At 42.0% G+C, this 19164-nt stretch overlaps 2 protein-coding genes across 4 annotated transcripts in view; both read right to left on the bottom strand.

Annotated features, from left to right (window-relative positions):
• Positions 1-1390: 1390 nt before the first annotated feature.
• ints3 (integrator complex subunit 3) lies at positions 1391-10768 on the bottom strand. 2 transcript variants are annotated; one of them, XM_072370623.1, is made up of 29 exons: positions 10445-10768; positions 9539-9622; positions 9235-9318; positions 9036-9149; positions 8843-8927; positions 8687-8753; positions 8390-8531; positions 8179-8308; positions 7903-8000; positions 7605-7796; positions 7429-7516; positions 6499-6578; positions 6273-6364; positions 6053-6159; positions 5799-5918; positions 5237-5369; positions 5050-5104; positions 4355-4458; positions 4108-4272; positions 3825-3978; positions 3509-3577; positions 3336-3411; positions 3134-3247; positions 2976-3024; positions 2721-2888; positions 2465-2565; positions 2311-2383; positions 2067-2223; positions 1391-1967 (listed from the first exon to the last, which is right to left on the bottom strand). In XM_072370623.1, exons 1-29 carry the CDS (start codon positions 10526-10528, stop codon positions 1890-1892), a joined length of 3063 nt encoding a protein of 1020 aa, XP_072226724.1. In that variant the 5' UTR covers positions 10529-10768; the 3' UTR covers positions 1391-1889. The 2 variants fall into 2 exon arrangements, with proteins under 2 accessions (XP_072226724.1, XP_072226725.1); XM_072370624.1 differs by having other exon boundaries at positions 5237-5366.
• Positions 10769-11495: 727 nt separating this feature from the next.
• The window catches only part of npr1a (natriuretic peptide receptor 1a), a 33920-nt gene continuing 26251 nt past the window's right edge, over positions 11496-19164 (bottom strand). For both annotated transcript variants that reach the window (XM_072370621.1, XM_072370622.1), the window contains exons 10-22: positions 17821-17895; positions 17655-17732; positions 17413-17517; positions 16659-16730; positions 16138-16297; positions 15762-15917; positions 14502-14670; positions 13809-13955; positions 13534-13657; positions 13198-13266; positions 12924-13098; positions 12735-12833; positions 11496-11929 (exon numbers count right to left, since the gene is read on the bottom strand). In XM_072370621.1, the coding sequence (XP_072226722.1) occupies positions 11784-11929; positions 12735-12833; positions 12924-13098; positions 13198-13266; positions 13534-13657; positions 13809-13955; positions 14502-14670; positions 15762-15917; positions 16138-16297; positions 16659-16730; positions 17413-17517; positions 17655-17732; positions 17821-17895 (1575 nt within the window). In that variant the 3' untranslated portion in view covers positions 11496-11783. The remainder of the gene's footprint in view (positions 11930-12734; positions 12834-12923; positions 13099-13197; positions 13267-13533; positions 13658-13808; positions 13956-14501; positions 14671-15761; positions 15918-16137; positions 16298-16658; positions 16731-17412; positions 17518-17654; positions 17733-17820; positions 17896-19164) is intronic.

Here is a 19164-nt window from a genome sequence, read left to right as displayed (position 1 = left end):
TTAAAAACTACAATTATTTTGCAGTTCAATAAAAAGAAAAAAAATCTACTCAGTGAAACACATTGACCAGTGACTGTTGCACGTCTGAAACAACTGGACTCAGATAATCTGGTTTATATCTGGAGCAGCAGGTGGATCCAATCAGAGGCCTGATAACCACCCAGACTTTTCAGACCACCTGACCATCTACTTCACAGCACAAAATTCACACAGCAGGAAAAGCTGGGGTGGATTTAGTTCACTATAGGTGGAACTAAACTCTCTCATCTTAAATGGAAAAATGGAAACAGTCCAAACTTAAATGGGACTTTAAATCTATATAAACATATTAGTTAATTATCCCACAATTCAATATTCTGTTTTCACCACTTTGAAAACTATTAAAACATTTTTATTTTACAGCATATTACTCTTAAAATACCACCAAAGACTTTAATTACATCCTTATTAACAGTTTAATTAAAGTTGCTTTAAGATAAAAAAAAATAAAAAAACCAAAAAGCTTTTCTCCACTGACAGACAATGATAATGCACACCTTTAAGGCATGTTTCTGTCTTTAAAAAAACCTCGTAATTCCTCAGAAAACATTGCGAACACACTAGATGTAAAATTGACAATAAACTAAACCCAAACCCTGCATCCACTCTTTCACATTTAGCAAGTAAAGTTGCCACTGAAGTTTCACCATCATTCAAATGGATTTTTACAGTAACCCGGCCCCTTTACCACTAAAACTGAAATGTTGCAGTGTGAATAAGATTTGTTGGTAAATGAAACATGAAATGGTGTGTCTTATGCTTCATGTTTGATGTTGGACTGGAATTTTTCATGTTTTGCCTTGGACAAACTGGTTGAATACCTCCAATTTTGTTCACCTAATTTGTATAAAGAAAATGTGACAATAGTCACGTCTGGTGACTCTTGAAGATTTTTATCCTTTTGATTTAAGCCTTTGTGGCATCTTGTTTATCTTCTGCAACCAACCTTACGCTTAACATATGATGTGTGATCCGAAAATAGCTCACAGAACCAATTAAAGCTTCATAATCAAACATGGCAGACAAGAGATTTCTGCTTTTTCCTGACTCTGCAGTGCAGAAGCTACTCAAAGCAAATGAGGTCTGAATTTAACTTAAAATGTGTTTGTATAGTAAAAAGATAAAGATGCATGGACTATAAAACAATTAATTTTGTGCTGATTAACTTGTCATTGTGTTTTTATCAAAAATTAGAAAAGTTCAGAGGCCTAAGGCCCAAACAAAACTCCATTTGCATTTGACATGTTTTAGCATACAGTTGTAAAATGTTGACAGGGTGCTTTTCTGTGATGCCATAGTGCCCACGAGCAGCATCACACCTCCATCCCAACCCCAAGTAACAGACGTGTGACACCCTGAAACCATCAGCTTTTATATGAAGAATTCATCTGAAATGATTTAACAACAGATGAGGAGTTTTTACTGAAGTGAAACAAACAGGAAGGAGCTGCTAAAAATAGCAGGTAGTCAGGATCCTCCAAAACAAGAGTCCAAGGTCCCACCCCACCCCCAGAAAAGCTGGGACAAAAAAAAAAAAAAGACAGGGTTTGCACTCATCATTACTATCATCATCATGTCCGCTGTTAAAATCAGTCCATTTGGTTCAAGAGTTTGTCGTTCCTCCTTCCAGTCCATCACAGGAGATCAGCCACACAGTGACTTTTGACCTGCCAGATTGGAGTCCAGCAATCGGTCCCTGTCTCCATGGAAACAGAAATAGTCTCATCACGTGAAAGTCAGTTCAAAACATGGATATGAAGGCCGCAGCGTCTCTGAGCCCATCTCAGGCGTTTTGCTGTGGACATACGGCTGGTTGTCTGGAGTGTGCTTGTTCATGTTCAGAAGGTCTGTCAGTCGCTGTCGGAGCCAACAGCCGATGAGCCTTTCCGCTTCCTCTTTGGAGCTTTGGGCTTTGAGTCTTCTTCCTCCTGCAACACACAGAGCAACGTCATAGTGAAAACAGAAGCAAATTCCAGACTTGTTCCAAGGTTTTTGTCATGTCATACCAATACGGTGTGGTTACGTACCGAGGCACTGCTGGAGGCACTGTCATCCTCATTGTTGGTGGGCGGAGCTACTCCTTTCCTGGAGCGAGGTGATGAGGCTGGAGCTTTTCGCCGAGACTTCAGAGGCTTTGACTGAGAGTCCTCGTACTCCTCCGCGAGGGCAAACAAATCGCTGAACCTGCGGAGGGAGGAAGTGATGTTAACAACTGGTGTAATGTCAGTACTAGTGCTGGCGAGGTCATCATTTGTGTGTGTGTGTGTGTACCGCATCTTGTGAGCCTCATCACAGCTGGCCTGAACGTGCTGCAGAGCCTGAAGGATTGGAGTCTGGGTAAAGACTGACGTAAACAAACAGACAGTTATTGACCTGAATGTCAGTAATAAGGAATCGATAACTCTGAAAGTGTGTGTGTACTGACAGTTGTTTTTCATGTTGCTCAAACTCAGTCTCAGGTTGTCCATGTGCTCCAATATCTGTTCCAGGGTCAGCTGAGCCAGTTTACTGCTTGAACTACGAAGACTGAAGACAGAGACAGACCGTTAACTTTTACCTGCAGCACAGGAAACTGGACGGTTTTTGTCCCCCGTTTCTGAGGACAACCTAATCAACTCAACCCAAGATTGTCAACACTTGTGCAACCTCACTTCCATCTACATGCGTCTTTGTGTCCTCACCTCTGTCTTTTACGCGGCTGGTTGTTGTTTTTGATCAGCTGGGCCTTGATATGTTCTCCCAGCGTGTCGTCATATTTGGACGCCCAGTGTCTCAGAATGCTCGTGGTGAACTGGTCCTCGGGGTGACAGGGGCGACTCAGGACCATCTTCACCATTTCTTCACTTGGCCTGGGACAAAAATATAGAACAGGACATTAACGGGGACAGAAAGACTTGTGACCCGTGATGTGAAAATAGGTTTCTTGCTTGTCGTACTTTTCTCTGCGGAGCTGCAACAGCAGACAGGATAAGGCCTCTGGATGTTCTGAGAAACAAGGACATAGAGAACAGATGAAAATTGTAAAGAAGCTATAAGTTAAGCTAACACATTCTTTAATTTTTTAGTTATCTGTGTTTCAGTATTGAGGTGTCACCTTTGTATTTGAGGTGCTGCAGGATGGGGATGATGGTTTCCAGAGGGATACTGTGAGCCAGAAACAGCTGCCAGGTGCTGTACTGCTCAAAGGTCTCCCAATCCAGAGACTGAACTGTGGACATGAGGAGAAAATTACAAGGACGTGAAAAGTGGAGTCTTAAAGTAAACATGAGTTGTGCTGGAAATCGTAGGTTTCTCACTGAGGATGTTGAGGACCGAGTCTTTCCGGAACATCACCAGGTTACCCATCATCACATGGCACATCAGCTCCTGTAACTGCACAGACAGGTGACATCCTGGTTACCGGACAGGTGACACAGAAGGCCTCAACCCACAGCTGCAGAGACACTTTGATGGGGCCGCTCAGTCTTACCTGCGTCGAGTCAATTACAGCTACAATCATGTTTAGCAGCTCGCCGCTTCGCAGTGTCTCATCTGGAAACTGAAAGACCAAATAAAATACCTTCGTCATAATGTGTGTGTGCTCTGTACTTCTGATTTTATGAGGGCATTTTGATCCGTTTGTACAGTCCCACAATGTATGACATTTCAACACTGTGAAGATATTACTGCATTGTGGGGACATTTTGGTCCGTCACCATATCTTTAAAGGTAGTTTGAGGGTTGATTTGGACAGAATCAGTTTCAGGAGAGCAGACTACGTTACATCAGAGGGTCCCAGTCTATACCTCAGAGTAAATGGAGGGTGTGAGGTAGCAGAGCAGCCGGACATCGTCCTCCTGACAGGCCTTCATGTCCATCATCAGACAGGTGTGCAGGTCACCGAGAGCTGTCGCTTGAGCAAACGACTCATAGAGCATCATCTTGCCATTCGCTGCTTTACTGTTGGCGGACACATATGGATGATTAATCTTAATGTTCACATGTGCAGCAACATGATGTTAAATTATGTTTCCTATGTCAGAGAGCTACTGAGTGTGTTTATCAGCTCTGACATTACATCCATGTCACCTGGCTTTTAGGTAGTACAGCAGGTGGTATCCAATCTTTGGCTGCTTCTGGTAAAGTTCTGCCAACATGTCTAGCAGCACTGAGAACCCACTGTTGTCCTCCTGCATAGTGACGAGGTTCCTAAAGATCAGACAGAAGGGTTTGCAGACCGACTCCTCCAGTGACCTGGAGAGAGACCAAGCAGTGATCAGAGACAGACCGGTCATCACAGAGACAGGTGAGTTATAGACAGAGAGGACAGTCTTACTCCTCAGTGATCTCCTCTGGCAGGACGTCCCCCCTGAAATGATCTTTAAACAGTTCTGCCAGACAGGAAACCAGCGCCGACATCTGCTCTGAATCAAAGTCCTCCTGTAGGACGAAAAAAACCACAAAGGGCAACACATAAACTTTACATAAAGATGACACACACAACAGAGCTTCTCTGAAGTGAAAACATAATACATATTGATTGGCCTCAGAAGGCTATATGCAATATAGATCATTGCTTACAAACAACACTGCTGATTGTATACGCTTCTGATCAGTTTGTAATTCATTGTGAAGACACCTACAGACCTCTGTTCATGATTTCTAAATAAGAATATGGAACGCCTGCCCCTTTCCTTACCCTGGTGATTAGTCTTTGTCTGATTCAAAGAACTAATTTAGCTTTTCTGCAGTTGCCTGTACTACTTTCCTTCATGTATCTGGGGGAAAACTTCTGTATTTTTCAACATGTTAACTTTAAGCTATTCCACTAAGTAAGGAAGAGCTAATGTTGTAGCTAGAAAAAAGTAGCTATCCTTCTAAACAACTAATATTTGCTAATGTCCACAACAGTCCAACAGTGTTCACATGCCAGGGTCCATTTCTCCCATCACTTCTGTACAGTGGGAGGAAGTTGTGACACATCTGCTTTCTTTGTTTATATACTGTAGTGAAACATGAAAGACAACTGACCTCCAGGATCAGATCAACGATCTCCTGCATCATCTCACACTGTGTCTCTGTGTCACTGAGGAGAGGAAACGTTGTTGTTAAAATCAGACGATACAAACATCCGGCACAAACAGAGATGTCTCTGAGAGTGACCTCTGATTCTCAATTTGATTTGAGGATCTGAACGAGGATTGTAACTTGGTCTCACCTGGTCTTCTGCAGCTGCTGCACCTTCTCCTTCATTGTGTCGTCTAATTGGTCAAGCCAAGGTGTGATGTCAGCAGGCTCCTCCATTACAGCTTCTTTGATTGGATGGAACCTGAACTCCCTCTTCTTTCCTGCTAAGTGATTGGTCAACAGATGGTGTGACGTAGTGCAATGAATTCATATCATGGAAATAATAAATCAGGTGAGCACATCATCCAACGGCACACTTGGAGCACCTGCAGCTCTGAAACAACCCAGAATAACTTTGAGCCTGCACGACCTGATGCAACACACAGGTGCACCAGTTGGCATGTTCAGTGGTCATCTCAGATCTTAATGGGCTAAACGGGACTCAACTGGAGTTTTTCTGGTTGTACAAGTGAAAAGCAAACCATCTGTTCACTTACTTTTTTAAGTAGTTCCAACTAATCTAAGCTAAGACGAATCAAACTGATTTACACTACATCATACTGTTTAAACACATAGAAAATTAACTGGTTTGAACCTACTCAGATAATACTAGTTTGATGCATTGAAGCTCATCAACTGTCCCTTGATTTCACCTTTGTTGTTGACTTCTTCCTCATCATCGCTGAAAGCTGCCTCTGTATTTTCATTAAAATCCTCTTCCTTGTCCAGAACATGGTTGTCCAACTCCATAGAAGCAGCCTCCTCCATCTTAACTGCAGGACATAGAAATGTTTTAATGTTTCGGATGCTTTTTATCCGTCTTTCTACTCTTAACAAAACGTTTGTCAAATTATGCTCACTTGAGTTTTTACAGCTGTTTAGTGTGTGTTAAAGGCGTAAGTGTTACCTTCAGTGGGAGGGGATGGCGGACTGCAGAATTCTGGGAATCTCTCTCTAAGCATTGATCGAAGCTCTCGGTCTAACTTTGGATTATCAAACAGTGGAGCGAGGTGACTGAGAGACAGAGATCAATAATCATAAATTATTCATGTCCGGTATGCGACTGACATATCTTTGAAAGATTTTACACATGTTAAATAGACAAAGTTGTTAAGTGAACTTCTTACGCCAGCACTCTCTTCTCCATGATGAAGTTGAGGGAGTTGAAGACTCCCTGACGGACCTGAGACTCCAACGGAGGAAAGAAGTGAGGAATGATCTGAGGATGTATGGAGGAAACAAAAGTGATACAGGAAGGAAAAGAAGAGCGGTGTTATTTTTTTTAGAAACAGTTTACTATTTACAGCATATGATACATTTGGTCTGTGTTTCAGTATTCAGCGTGCATGCTACCCTGCACATGAAGTCCAGCAGTGTGGCTGTGATGGCAGGATGAGGTTTCATAGAGTGATGCATCACCAGGATGGCCGGTTCTGAAACAAAAACAACACGGATGACTTTAACATTTGCCACTTCACACATGATCCAGAAAATCAGTCCATGTAGACAGAAAGCAGAGGAAGGCACCGGAAATGAAGTCAGACATCCTCTTAGAAAATGTAGCCATTTCTGAAGTTAGTCATAAACAACTGTCTGTGACTGTTTTGACTTGTTTTGACTGTCAACTCGTATTGAGAGAAGTTCCCCAATGTCATCAGTCCTCTGGTTACACATTTTTGTTGTTGTCTTTCTGTTAAATTTCTTCACAGCTAGTTGTTTCGCACCAACCGTATGATGAAAAACAGTTTCAACACTATACACACTCTGTGGATTCCACAGAGGATTCTGTGCTGCTCACAATTTAATTCAACTAAAATATCTGAAGTCTTTCCACAAGAGAACAGAAAGGGTTCACTATCACATCCTGTTGCCCCATATAATGTTTAGAAAATCTGCAGTGCCAAAGTGAAAATAGCACCGCTGCCATTTTTGTTTGTTTAAGCAGTTCCACAGATATTACATTCATTCTTTAGATCAAGCTTTATCCACATGACAACTGTCTGATAACAAATAAAACCTTTTCACTTTTCAATCAAAGAAGATGAGGATAAGACAGGCTCCATTTCCCCTCTAAATCTGGACCCATGATGGACTGATGAAGACAGATAAAAAAAAGGTACAGCTTGATTTGAGGATAGATGTCAGTTGTGCACTTTAGTGGGACATTGTCTGGTTGCGACTTTGGGACAGAGGAATGTTCGAGGGATCAGTCCTGCTTTCAACATCGAGTTAAAATCGGGCTTTGGATATTGGTAAAGCATCGGGTTAGTGTATGTGAGTTACCTATGTTCATGATGCTGTCTTTCTCCGGGTTGAAGAAAAGCCAGTCATAGAAGAGAGCCAGTTTAGCATTGGAGGCAGCCACGTTCGACTGTAGAGACACAAACCACCGATCATTAGTTACAGACTTTAAATAACTGCAGCCTCCAGACTGTTAGCCTATGACCACGTCTTATTACCGTGCAGGTGGTAAGCAGCCAGCCAATGATAGCCCATCGTGGCAGGATATCAGAGCTCAGCACCTCATTGGACGGATGGACCACCCCGCAGATATATCGAATTAGATCACATCGCAGTGACTGGCTCTCCGCTGTGGACAGGTACTGTCTTTGAAACCAGTCCTGATACCGCTTCTGCTGCCCAAAACGTACCTGCGCACGGGTGGAGATACAGAAGAAACAAGACACAGATGAAGATAAAAACTGACACCTGAGTCACAGTTTAGCGCACAGACAAAAAACAGAAGCAGCGTAATACCCTGGAGGTCATGAACAGCAGCTTAGTCTCCATGTCCGGTGTGAGTCGACAGGCCAGAAATTTTCTCGATGTCCGCGCCGTCAGAAGCTGAAGGATACCTGGAGCATGGAAAAAAAAACACTTGAGTACACATGGTGGAATGTTACTATGAGCTGAATATAGACCAAAGATCAGAGTTGGTTCGATATACAAGGAAATAAAATAGAGCAAGCTTTAAGTAGTCTCTAATTAAATGATTTACTGGTGAAATTAAGACACTTTGGTAGTGCAGATTACCAGTGAACTGAGGACTAAGAACTTGTGGGTTGTGCAGCAAGTCTCTCCAGATCAGCTCCATCTCAGGGATTCGAGCGACATTCTGCAGCAGACGAACCAGATCTCTGCCGATTATCAGGCACTCCATGAACTGCAGAGACGCAGAGATGGAGTCGTCAGTGTGACCAGGAGACAAATACAGCCAACATATCCCTTCTTCCCCTTTTACTACCTTCTCCCTGAGCATGCTGATGCAGAAGTCGACCTCTTTCTGGCGAAGAGGCAACAGGTTTGGGGTTCCATGGTCGACGATCAGGCGAAGGTAGGTGTAGACTGACATTGCTATTAGCATCCCACTCTTCAACACCCACTCCCTTCAGAGAACAGAGTATTTAGCTACTTCACCGTAAAAATATTTCAGTGCTTTGGTGTAAATGCACCAGAAACAAGGAGAGGACATTGGGCTTTTTAATGTGAAGCACAGCAAAAGCCACAAAAACATAATAAAATAGATGCAAAGACCGCTTACTTTTGCTCCAGCAGGATGTCCAGAACGTTCTCAGCCAACCACAAGTTCTTCGTTGAGATGTCTCCACCTACATACAGCAAGCAGCAACTTTACATTAAAACAGAGCTGATGACACCAAATGTTCGATATAAGCGATGTGATCGGTGTGAGTTTGACCTGCGATCTGTTTCAGAAGAGTCATGATGACACCGTCAGCTCCAATCACTCCACTCTTCACCAGCTCTCTGACCAGCCACACCAGCTGCACACGCATCAACATCGTGTTAATAACGCCCGAACTCCAACACTGCGCACATGCAAATACCTTTAAACACTTTTGTGCGTATTTGTGTGGACTAGAGAATTTTACCTGTGTTCTGGGGACGTCCTGCAGTTTCAGGAACTTCTCCATCAATATCTGGTTGATTTTTACCAAGACTATGTTCATCCCATCTCTATTTAGCAGGGTCATGTCTCTGTAACACTGTTGCAACACACACACACAGTGATTTTACAATTATGTCACAATAATATAAAAAAAAATGACAGAGGATACACGGGTAACTCACCCTCTGGGCCTGGGTTGGCTCTGTGAGGACCAGAGAGAACAGACCCAGACACACCTCCTCATGCTGTTGCTGACCTTTACACACCTGCAGGATTGGTAAACATTTATGTTATTGAGGGACATTCAAGCATCACAGTCAAATAAGCAGGACAACAGATGCAGAAATAATAGCTTTCTATTAGTTACAAGAAAAATACCAGAATGAATAATGCAAAAAGACAAAGACAGTCTCAAACTAAGTGAATAAAGTAGGGAAGAAACCATTCATGTCATGAAATTAGTTTATAATACTATGTGTTCCTTACATTGGCAGTGAGTGCATCATTGGCCTCTCTCTCTGATAGCCCACTGGTCAATGTCTGGACGATACCGACACACCGCTCCAATTTCTGCATTCAAGCACAACAACAAACATGAATAAAACACACGCACAACAACAACAAGGCAAACAAAAACACACGTAACAATAAAAGTAACAAACATGGAGAAGACAAAAACACTCAAACGCCAAACCCAGCCACAACAATAAATATACAAACACAAATGGATTGGCAGTAAATATAAAATCAAAACCACGGCAAACCACAAACAGAATGACACGATATCATTAACATTCATAAAAACAGTTCTGGACAACAACAAACTGATAAACACAAGACAAACAACAAAAATAAGAAAACAACTAAATAAGCAAAAACGCTCGCTGATTGGGTCCATAAACAAAAGGTCGATAACCCGAATATACCTTTTAAAACATTAAAAGGATCAACTGTCAGGGTCTCGGTCGTTCTGACATGTGAAACAGTACGCATGCGCAACTGTCACATAGGTCTCATCCATATGTTTACATAGAATTAGCATGCTAGGCTAACAATTCATAAGCTTTGGGACTTCATAACACCAGTGCGTCGTCTCAGAGACACATACACCATGAACACATACCGTAACTGTCTCATATTGAACTTTAGACCTCTAACAATGTGTCCACGCATCTCACAGCACTGCTCTCCTGTGCTACTGCTGTTAGCTTTCTGCTAGCCAAGCTAACTAGCCTGTTAGCAGTCTGCACTTGATAAAATGGTTCCATCACGTCTTTGTACCCGTTCCTTGTTCACAAATATAACTGATCATATTTACTCGTAAAACCCAGTCGTTCCCGGCTCATTTTGGTGATTATCTGATATTCGGCCCGCTAAATCAGATCTTCCTACCTCCTCCAACTCGTCTTTGGCGTCCAACTGAGTGGACACTAGGAGCCGGCCCTGTGGCTTCGCTTTCGCCGGTGCAGGCTCCATCTGCTCCCGCCGCGCCTCGCCGGGCCCCGCGAAGCTGTGAAGGGCTGGGACTGCCGGTGCAGGAGTGTTATGGGTGTCTGTGTCGGTAAAATTAATAGTCCGAGGCTGCGGTCAGGGTTGCAAGCTTGCTGTGGGTCGCCTCGGCCTGTTAGTGTGTGTTTGTAAAACTTATTTGTGGACAGCAAGGACTGTGAATCCTGCTCTGTGACACCGTCCTACCACAGTAACATAACGGACATCCGCACCGATCAAGCGGAGGAACGAGGCGGCAACTACACTGCTCAGAAACCAATCAATTTACTCACACCGTTGAGTGACGTCAGTGTGAACCAATAGCAGGAGAGAAAACCCGGAGCCAATCCCCGCATGCTATGCTGGAGACCACCTGCGTGGACATCACTTCACCTTGTTTACAAAGAATTCATACCTCAACATAACTAAATATTGCAATACAACAAGACTACAATCACCCAGAGCTACATTACTATGTCTGATAACTGCACTGACTGCTGATGCTACTATTAAAAGTATTCTGAAACTGGTGATATTTGCCCTATATATAGCTGACAGCACTTGTGTACTCTGTGTTTCAAGCATATATTTCTGAGGGAAGTGCGCAATAGGCCAACAGGTCAATTAAATCCTCTTATCCACAGTAATCTGAATCAGAAATACCAGTTGTTTAGACTGATTATTAATATTTAGTCATGTTATGTCATACACAAACCTCTAATAGCTGAGACACAATTCTACTATTATGAAACAATTATGCATATCATGTTGTATTCCTTCCAACAGATTGTCAAAAATGTTACTTGACATTTGAACTCCAAACTTGCCTGTTCATTTCCTCAGATTCCTGTGTGTTTCTTAGTTTTAGTCTAACATTTTTCATTTATTCAGTATGAGCAACTAGGAAATTACATGCATGGATCTTCTCTTGTGTTAAAAAATAACAATACAGAGGTAACAACACACATTTTTATTTTTATATTTACACAACTTTCTTTCAGTGGATTTGTTTTACAGTGAAACATTCGTCTGTGTCTTTTTCTCAACAGCTGACTTCTGGTGAAACAAGTTCAGCTCAGTGAGTCATTGAACTCCCTTTAAGTGACGTCACGTGTAACTAATCAGAGAAAAGGGCATGTTTAATATAACCGGTTTCTGAAACCTTGTTTTCCTTTGCCCCTCATCCATCATCAGTTGAAGCTGGTCCTGCACAAGTCCTTTGTCAGTCTCCATCAATGCTTTATCAGTTTTTATCATTTTCTCCTAGCAGCCAGTATGTCCTCATACGTCCTTTCCCCTTCACCTCGATCTCTCCTCTGAGCTGAAGCTGAAAGCAGCCGAACTCCAGCAGGACCTGACGAGTTGCCTCCGACACATGGATCTTCAAGGCTGTGGAAACATGATTTCAAAACTACATCAATGGTCGCATAGTAACAGACTTCACTGTTCCTTTATCCCATTCCTCTATTTGTACATCCTCGACCCCTCTCCTCTTGTCTTATTCCCACCCACTGGAGATACGATCAGAGGAGGTGCACAAGAGATAAAAAGACTCAAAATAACAAGCGTTTAATTTGTTTAATTTTTGTTACAGCCCACAGCTGTGGTTATTTATTTATGTAGGATGAGAATAAACCATCTTTTGAAATCACAGATACTGAACAGACTTTCGCAAAGGACATCTGTTTATCCTCACTTAAAGCTTCCTTTGCAGTCTCCTCTCTCCTCACTCCTCCATTTTGAAAATCGAGACATCCTTCAAAATGCTTTCCTTACATTAAAATCTAGGTCACAAGCTGGTGGATACAGGAGATAGGAAATGAGGACACATAAATAAAAGACATGAGTCTTATGAGTGGCTCAAATATGGGACTAAAAGTGTTTACAGGGCTCCTGGTGTCTCCAACAGGATTTAGTTTTGTTTACTGCTTCAACAAGACAGACAACCTGGTTAATTAACTCCAAACTAGTTTATGTGAATTAGTCTATTTTGCCTTTACTTTATTTTGTTTATAAAAAGTTTGCTTCACCCTGACTTCACGGTTATGTGGAAACAAGACGTCTATATTCTCTGTGTTATGGTGAATTCTGCTGGTGTACGTTTGGTGTTGTTTGCATCAGGACTTGAATTTTTTTGTGTTTTAGACACAGGCGGCTGATCGATGTGACGGCTCCTGCAGGATGAAGGTCTTACCCTCTCCTGTAGATTCCATGCGTGATGTAGTGTTGACAGTATCTCCAAACAAACAGTACCTGGGCATCTTTAACCCCACCACACCGGCGCACACAGGACCTGGGCACAAACACGAAAACACAGTCAGTTTCTGAATTTTTTGTCCTGTGGTGTTCAGTATTATCGTAGTACGTCAGCGTTTTGGTGTACCGCTGTGGATGCCGATGCGGAGCCGCAGCTGCTGGTCGGCTCTGTGTCGTATTTTGAAGTTCTTGACAGCGTCCAGTAGGGCGAGAGACATCCGAGCCACCTCTCGACCATGAAGCTTACCGTTTCTGACTGGCAAACCAGAGACCACCATGTAGGCGTCCCCGATGGTCTCCACCTGAGAAGGCAGCATACGCAGATCTTTAAACTGATCTGCTCCCAGTGTTAGTCAAGCTTAACAGAGAGGGGCAGTGTGAGTAGTTTAATAATCTCTTACCTTGTAAACATCAAAGTTGTCGATGATGGCATCGAAGCAGGTGTAGAGATCATTTAACAATGTCACAACCTGCAGATGTCAACAACTCAGTTCAATATTTGTCTTTTTACTGAAAATGTGTGTTAATCTGAGCTCCTATGAACAGATTTGTAACACTGAAGCCCAAACTGCAGCTGAACCTGAACATTAATATGACTGTTTAGAAATAGTGGTGCAGTTATGACACTAACCACTAGATGGCACCCTGGTAGTTTCAGGTTTTGACCCCACGATGTTCAGATTTGAGACTTTAAAGTGAACCAGAGTTCAGCTGAGTTTTATTTAAGTTTAACAAACCTGTAAGGGCGTGCTCTCAGCAGACAGGGCGGTGAAGCCAACGATGTCACTGAAGTAGATGGTGACAGAGTCGAAAGCTTCAGCCTGAACCGTCTCGCCCCGTTTCAGCTGCTCGGCTACAGAACTGACACACAAACAGAACAATGACACCACCGCAAACCTAACTACCAAGGAGTAATTAATGCATTAGCAGTGCAATACAGTTACGTTAATAATATTTGGTACAGTGACAGAATGATGTGTTATTCAACTCTGAATTATTTCAGCATAGTTACTGTGGTAGTATCTGGTACAGCAGGGCCTCTGCCTTGCGTTTCTCCTCATTGTAAGCTTGAGTTCGTTCCTCCACCAGCTCCTCCAGGTTGTTGGCATATTGCTCCATACGAGACAGCAGGTTGTCCAGGATGTTGGAACCATAACCTCTAAAGACAGCAAGACAGAAATACAGACACACAAAAGGATAAACAGGAAGCGACACAGACAGGAAAGAGTGAAATTCAGCTTTCATTTCATAAAGAGTTGAGTTTTCTGGTCTGTAATATTCACCAATTGATCACCATCTAGTAAACGGACGGCAACCTCAAGCTTCCTGTTATCATGACATATGACATGTCATATTGTTGCTTCTTTTACAGAGCAATGATGGAGTTGGTCACTATTAGATTTCTACATCAGTTTCACCACTTCTTCAGACAACCTGTAACCAGCTAGCTCTTTATGTAGGTTAACAGATCAGATTACAATGACAGTTCAGTCGATGACCGATTGTTTCAAGTGAGAATCAATATGGGAATTTGGGAATGATGAACATTTTACACTTCTGACACTTTTTGCTGTTTCTCGATAGATTATTAGAAATTAAAACATCAAAACTTTAAATCCAGATTGATTTTATTAAGATGAATTATGGAGGTAATATGCAGAGTAAACATGAGCCTGTTGGGGCCCGGGAGCCCTGGCCTCCACACCTGTGCTGCTTCCTCAGTAGGATCTTAATCGTGTTGAAGTCAGGTCTCTCAGTTGGCTCTTCACTCCAGCAGCGCTGCATCAGGACTCCAAGCTCCTCACTGTGACTATGGTAGCAGAGGGAAGGACGAAGGCAGGCCACGCCACCCTGAATCACTGCCTGGACGACCTCTGGAGAACAGGAGGATCACGTTAAAAACTAAGCTACTTAAACAAGACGAGCATATGCGCTTTACTGCAGCAAGTTCTTTTGTACACAGAAGTTTTTCTGTTGGAACTGTTTAACTTCTGTCTGAATGTTGAGGTGAGCTGTGTCTCTGGAAGTCCGATTTGACAGCACTTTTCACATGTAAAACCTGAGAACATGTTTAATGTGGCGGAAATTTGACTGAGTGCACAGAAGACCTGATCAATGCTGGGTTGAACAAACTTACTGAGTCTAACATGGGGAAGAGGAGTTCAGTTCGCTCTCTTTTTTAAGTCCTGGCAGGTGGTTACTAGTAGATATTAGAGGCCCTGGTTGCCTTGGAAACGCTCTTGCATATTTCACATATTAAAACACAGACGTCACGTGTCAGTCAGCACTATCCTCCACCCCCATTGGTTGCTGTCTCACACTTGTCACCTCACTTTTGACATTAGTTAAACAAGGTCTTCAGTCACTCATCTTCATAGGTAGTTATTTCATCGGCCATCACTACAAGGTCACAGAAATTCATAAACATTTTATGAGCTCTACTCAACACATTCCTACTAGTTTCTTCTGTATGTAGACACATCTACTAGCATCTGACATTTTAATGTGTAGGTAATAAATGATGCCTGACGTGACTGCTTGCTCAGGTTAACTACGCACACAGATCAATATGCATTAAACGTTCTATCAACAATTTTTAAACCTGCAAATATCCATACACGTTTTTAAGTCAAATGAACTTATCAATATGAATTATCTAACCGTAAACAATGTAAATAGCTAGATTTTTTTTCCACATTCAACACAAATATATTCATATTAATACATGAACTTAAATTATTATTTAAATATTAATGAACTCAAATAGGACCTAGGCTCCTACACTCCTGAATGAATCACTGATGTGTTAATGTGTATCCTGACAGGAGCGTGCCATCCAGGTGCCACAGTAAATAAAACAGCACCTCCAGTCACACCTGTGTTTCAGTACAGCAAGGACTTTGATTAGACACATCAGGTTGTGTTTGGGTTCCCTTGTGTCCTGCTGTGCACATGTCGTACTGACCTTTTGGAGTGAGAGATTGTGTGTCGAGGTAGAAGACTCCTCTGAGCAGAGCCACCTCCTGGAGGATCACACCAAAGCTGTAGACGTCCCCCTTCTGGGTCCCACAGGGGGGTGGACAATCTGTCCTCAACAGCTCGGGAGCTGTCCAAAGTTTGCCTGCCAAGTAATTAGTAACAATTAGCAATAATAAAACCTTAAACTGACTTACAAGTACATCATTAAGGATTAACACAAGCTCCTTCTATAAATAAACCTGCTGAACACACATTCAAGCAGCTGTGCAATAATCATTCGCCATTCAAACTGACTTTGCTTGTGTATGTCAGATAAGTTTAGTAACTCTGAATGTGTGTCTGCTTATGTGTGTGTGTCATACGTGCGTAGTAGGCATAGGTATCCTCAGGACAGCTGCTGGTGCGGAGACTCTGCAGTCCGTAATCTGTGATTTTCAGGACAAAGCGACTGTCCACCACACAGTTGGATGACTTCAGATTACCATGAGAGATGATAACACTGTTGTGGAGGAACGCCATGCCCTAAAGACGCACAAACAAGCAAATAAACTAAACGGATAAAAGACTTTGGTGAACGGTTTGAATGAGTCTAGGACCATTTGAAGCAGCTTGTATAGAGATCTGAACACTAAGTTTGCTTTTTCTGCACATTTCTAATTACTGTACGATCCCTGTTTGATCTCAGTGCTACTGCTGGTTGGTTGTTTGCTCAGTTTTCTCTTACTGGCTGTGTTGTTGTATGGTTGAGTGGGTGTGTGCTTATGCACACAAAACAATAAAAGACAGTATTAACAGTATTAAAAAAAAAAAAAAAACTGTGAAAAAGCAGAAAGTCAGACTACAAAAAAACTCCATCCACAGTGTTTGAGTGACAGTTTGTTACCTTGACAATGTCATGGATGAGAGAGTATCTGAACATCCAGTCCAAAGTGATGCTGTCGCTCTCCATCAGGTCCTGGAGGATAAACACACACACATTTCACTGAAATAATGCCTCCTTGAGTCCTAAACCCCCAATATAAATTTTATTCCATCTTTAAAATTTCCGTCCAATCAGGAAATGTTCTGACATTTATGAGGACATTTGTGTGACGAAATGCCTGCACTCTGACAGTTGTTCTTCCACGGCACTAAAAACATCTTCCTCCTCTCGGTGCAGAAAATAACTCACACCGCTCCTAAATCCAGCGGTCATCTGGCCACAACCCAAACCCACGCAGCACACATCAGCCCACTGCAGGCTGACTTGTCTTCTCACGTTGCTAGGTTACTGTCCCAGGAGGTTGCTAGGTTACAGTGCTGACATATAACTATCACTGAGAGGTGGGAGAACATCTGAAGAAGTATAACGAAGTGTTAGAAGACTTCCAGAGCTCTCACTGATGCAGCATGGTTGGCCAAAGGGTCAAAGAGCAGCATAGATGGATGATGGAGGGATATTGTGACTGGCAACAACGTGGAGTATTGATTGTTAATATCGACAAAATGGCGTTGATAGAGAGGTACTTGTGTTTTACAGATGGCTCAGTCAGAGGTGTTAATGGTTGATGGAGGAATATTGATAGTTTTTTAAAGGGATACTGATAGCTGATACTGGGTAAATCGGGTTTTTAGGTCCAGAGTTGGGTGTGATGTACCTGAAGGCTGCCCCTGGGGCAATACTCCGTGATGATGCACATGTTTGGGGAGTCAATGCAGGCACCAATGAAGCGAGTCAGGTGTTCATTATGAACATCTCGCATCTGCAAAAATATAGAAGGTGAAGGTTCAAATCATACCAAAACGACTAGCGCCCAACAAGCAGAGCACTAACCTTGAACTTCTATGGTTCCATTACTGAGGATTGTCAATATAGTGTCTAAATATATAGCATTCTTACATGTTTTAGTTCAAACAGAACCTTCCTTGTCAGTTCAATGCGTTTCTTGTTGATATACTTGATTGCAGCTAGATTTCCCTGAAAAAAAAATTTTTAAATGACGAAGGTCTTGTTATACTCCCTTATAGTAACATGTGATACAGCTGTTGGAGTGTCTGTCTCAGACCTTGTAGTATCCAGTTTTGGTGTAGATCTGAAAGTTTCCCTCCATAGTCATCAGCGAGCCATAGTTGGAGCCTTTCTGCAGAGAAGCAAAACAGACTTGATATAATCATTTCTTAAATGGTGCAGTCTGTTCATTTTACTTTGACTTTTATTTCTTTGCAGACCGTATGAACCAAAGATGGTTCATTCAACTTGTTAATATACATCCATTTTTACATTTCAGGACTGCAACAAATCAAATAAGAAAGTTGGGGCAATTTCGGGCCGTTAATGACGTAAATTTAAAAAAAGAAGATATTTCAACCAGGTGATGTTGACAGATGTTGGAAACCATGCTTTGGTACAAAAGCAGCGTCCACAAAAGGTTGAATCTTTGTTGAGCTAAGATAGGTGGACCATTTTGAGTTTGTGGACAAATACATCAAGACAAATGTATTGCTAAACAGTGTGTAATATTATCAATAAAAAAAATCCAGATAACCTGGAGACATCTTTTGCCACTTCAGACGACTATGCAAAAAATAAGCTCTTTGTAAACCTTCACCAGAAGCAGGATGAACCATCACATAGTGGAACTGTGTACTGTGGTCACATGAATCCGTATTCAAGATATTTTTTTTTAGAAGAATTAGACATAATGTTCTCCAGACCAAAAAGAACCACACAGATTGTTTTCATCAAACAGTACTAAAAACAGGCTCTGTGATGGTGTATCAGTGCTCTTGGCAAAGCTAATTTAAATTGTGAAACATCAGCATTAATGCTGACAAGTTCACTGAGACTTTAGAGAAACTATGCTGCCTTCAACGTGACATCTTTTAGAGGAACGTCTAAGCATTTTTCAACAACACCGTGGAAAACATCATTCTGAACACATTACAAAGGCATGGTTGCAGAGGAAGGGGGTACTGGTACTGAGCGACCTGTCAACAACAGAGAATGAGTGGAGAATCTTTAAAGAAACCCCGTACTGTTGCACACCTTACAAAGTGTTCGCATGAAGATTAGGAGAAGATTACAACGAAAACTCTTCACTACATGTATCCTCAGTGTCAGAACTTCTTCTAAGTGTTGTAAAAAGTAATGACAATAATACAAAGCGGTCAAAGTTTTACTCTCCCAGCTTTATCTGGAATGTGTTGCAGACCTGAAATGCAAAATTTGATGCATATTACCAAATGAAACAAGGACAATGAGATAAAGCACGAAATATTAGGGTTTCATCCTGTATTCAATGTAATACAACTCAAAGTAAATGCAGGAAACAGTGTTTTTTCCACCCACAACCCTCTCAACTTTTAATAAATTGAGGTTGTACAAAAGAATTTTAGGAATCCAGGTCAAT

This window comes from Leuresthes tenuis, unplaced genomic scaffold (assembly GCF_036924035.1).
Source record: "Leuresthes tenuis unplaced genomic scaffold, fLeuTen1.0.hap1 SCAF_18, whole genome shotgun sequence".
Lineage (NCBI taxonomy): Eukaryota > Metazoa > Chordata > Actinopteri > Atheriniformes > Atherinopsidae > Leuresthes > Leuresthes tenuis.
The sequence above is the reverse complement of the archived record's forward strand: the minus strand, read 5'-3'. Positions and strand labels throughout refer to the sequence as shown.

Coding starts and splice junctions, on each gene's coding strand:
- ints3 (XM_072370623.1), bottom strand. CDS start 10,528: ATGGAGCCTGCACCGGCGAAAGCGAAGCCACAGGGCCGGCTCCTAGTG. Junction 8,754..8,842: donor TCTTCTGAAACAGATCGCAG/GTCAAACTCACA, acceptor TGCTGTATGTAG/GTGGAGACATCTCAACGAAG. Junction 3,248..3,335: donor CTCGGTCCTCAACATCCTCA/GTGAGAAACCTA, acceptor TCATGTCCACAG/TTCAGTCTCTGGATTGGGAG.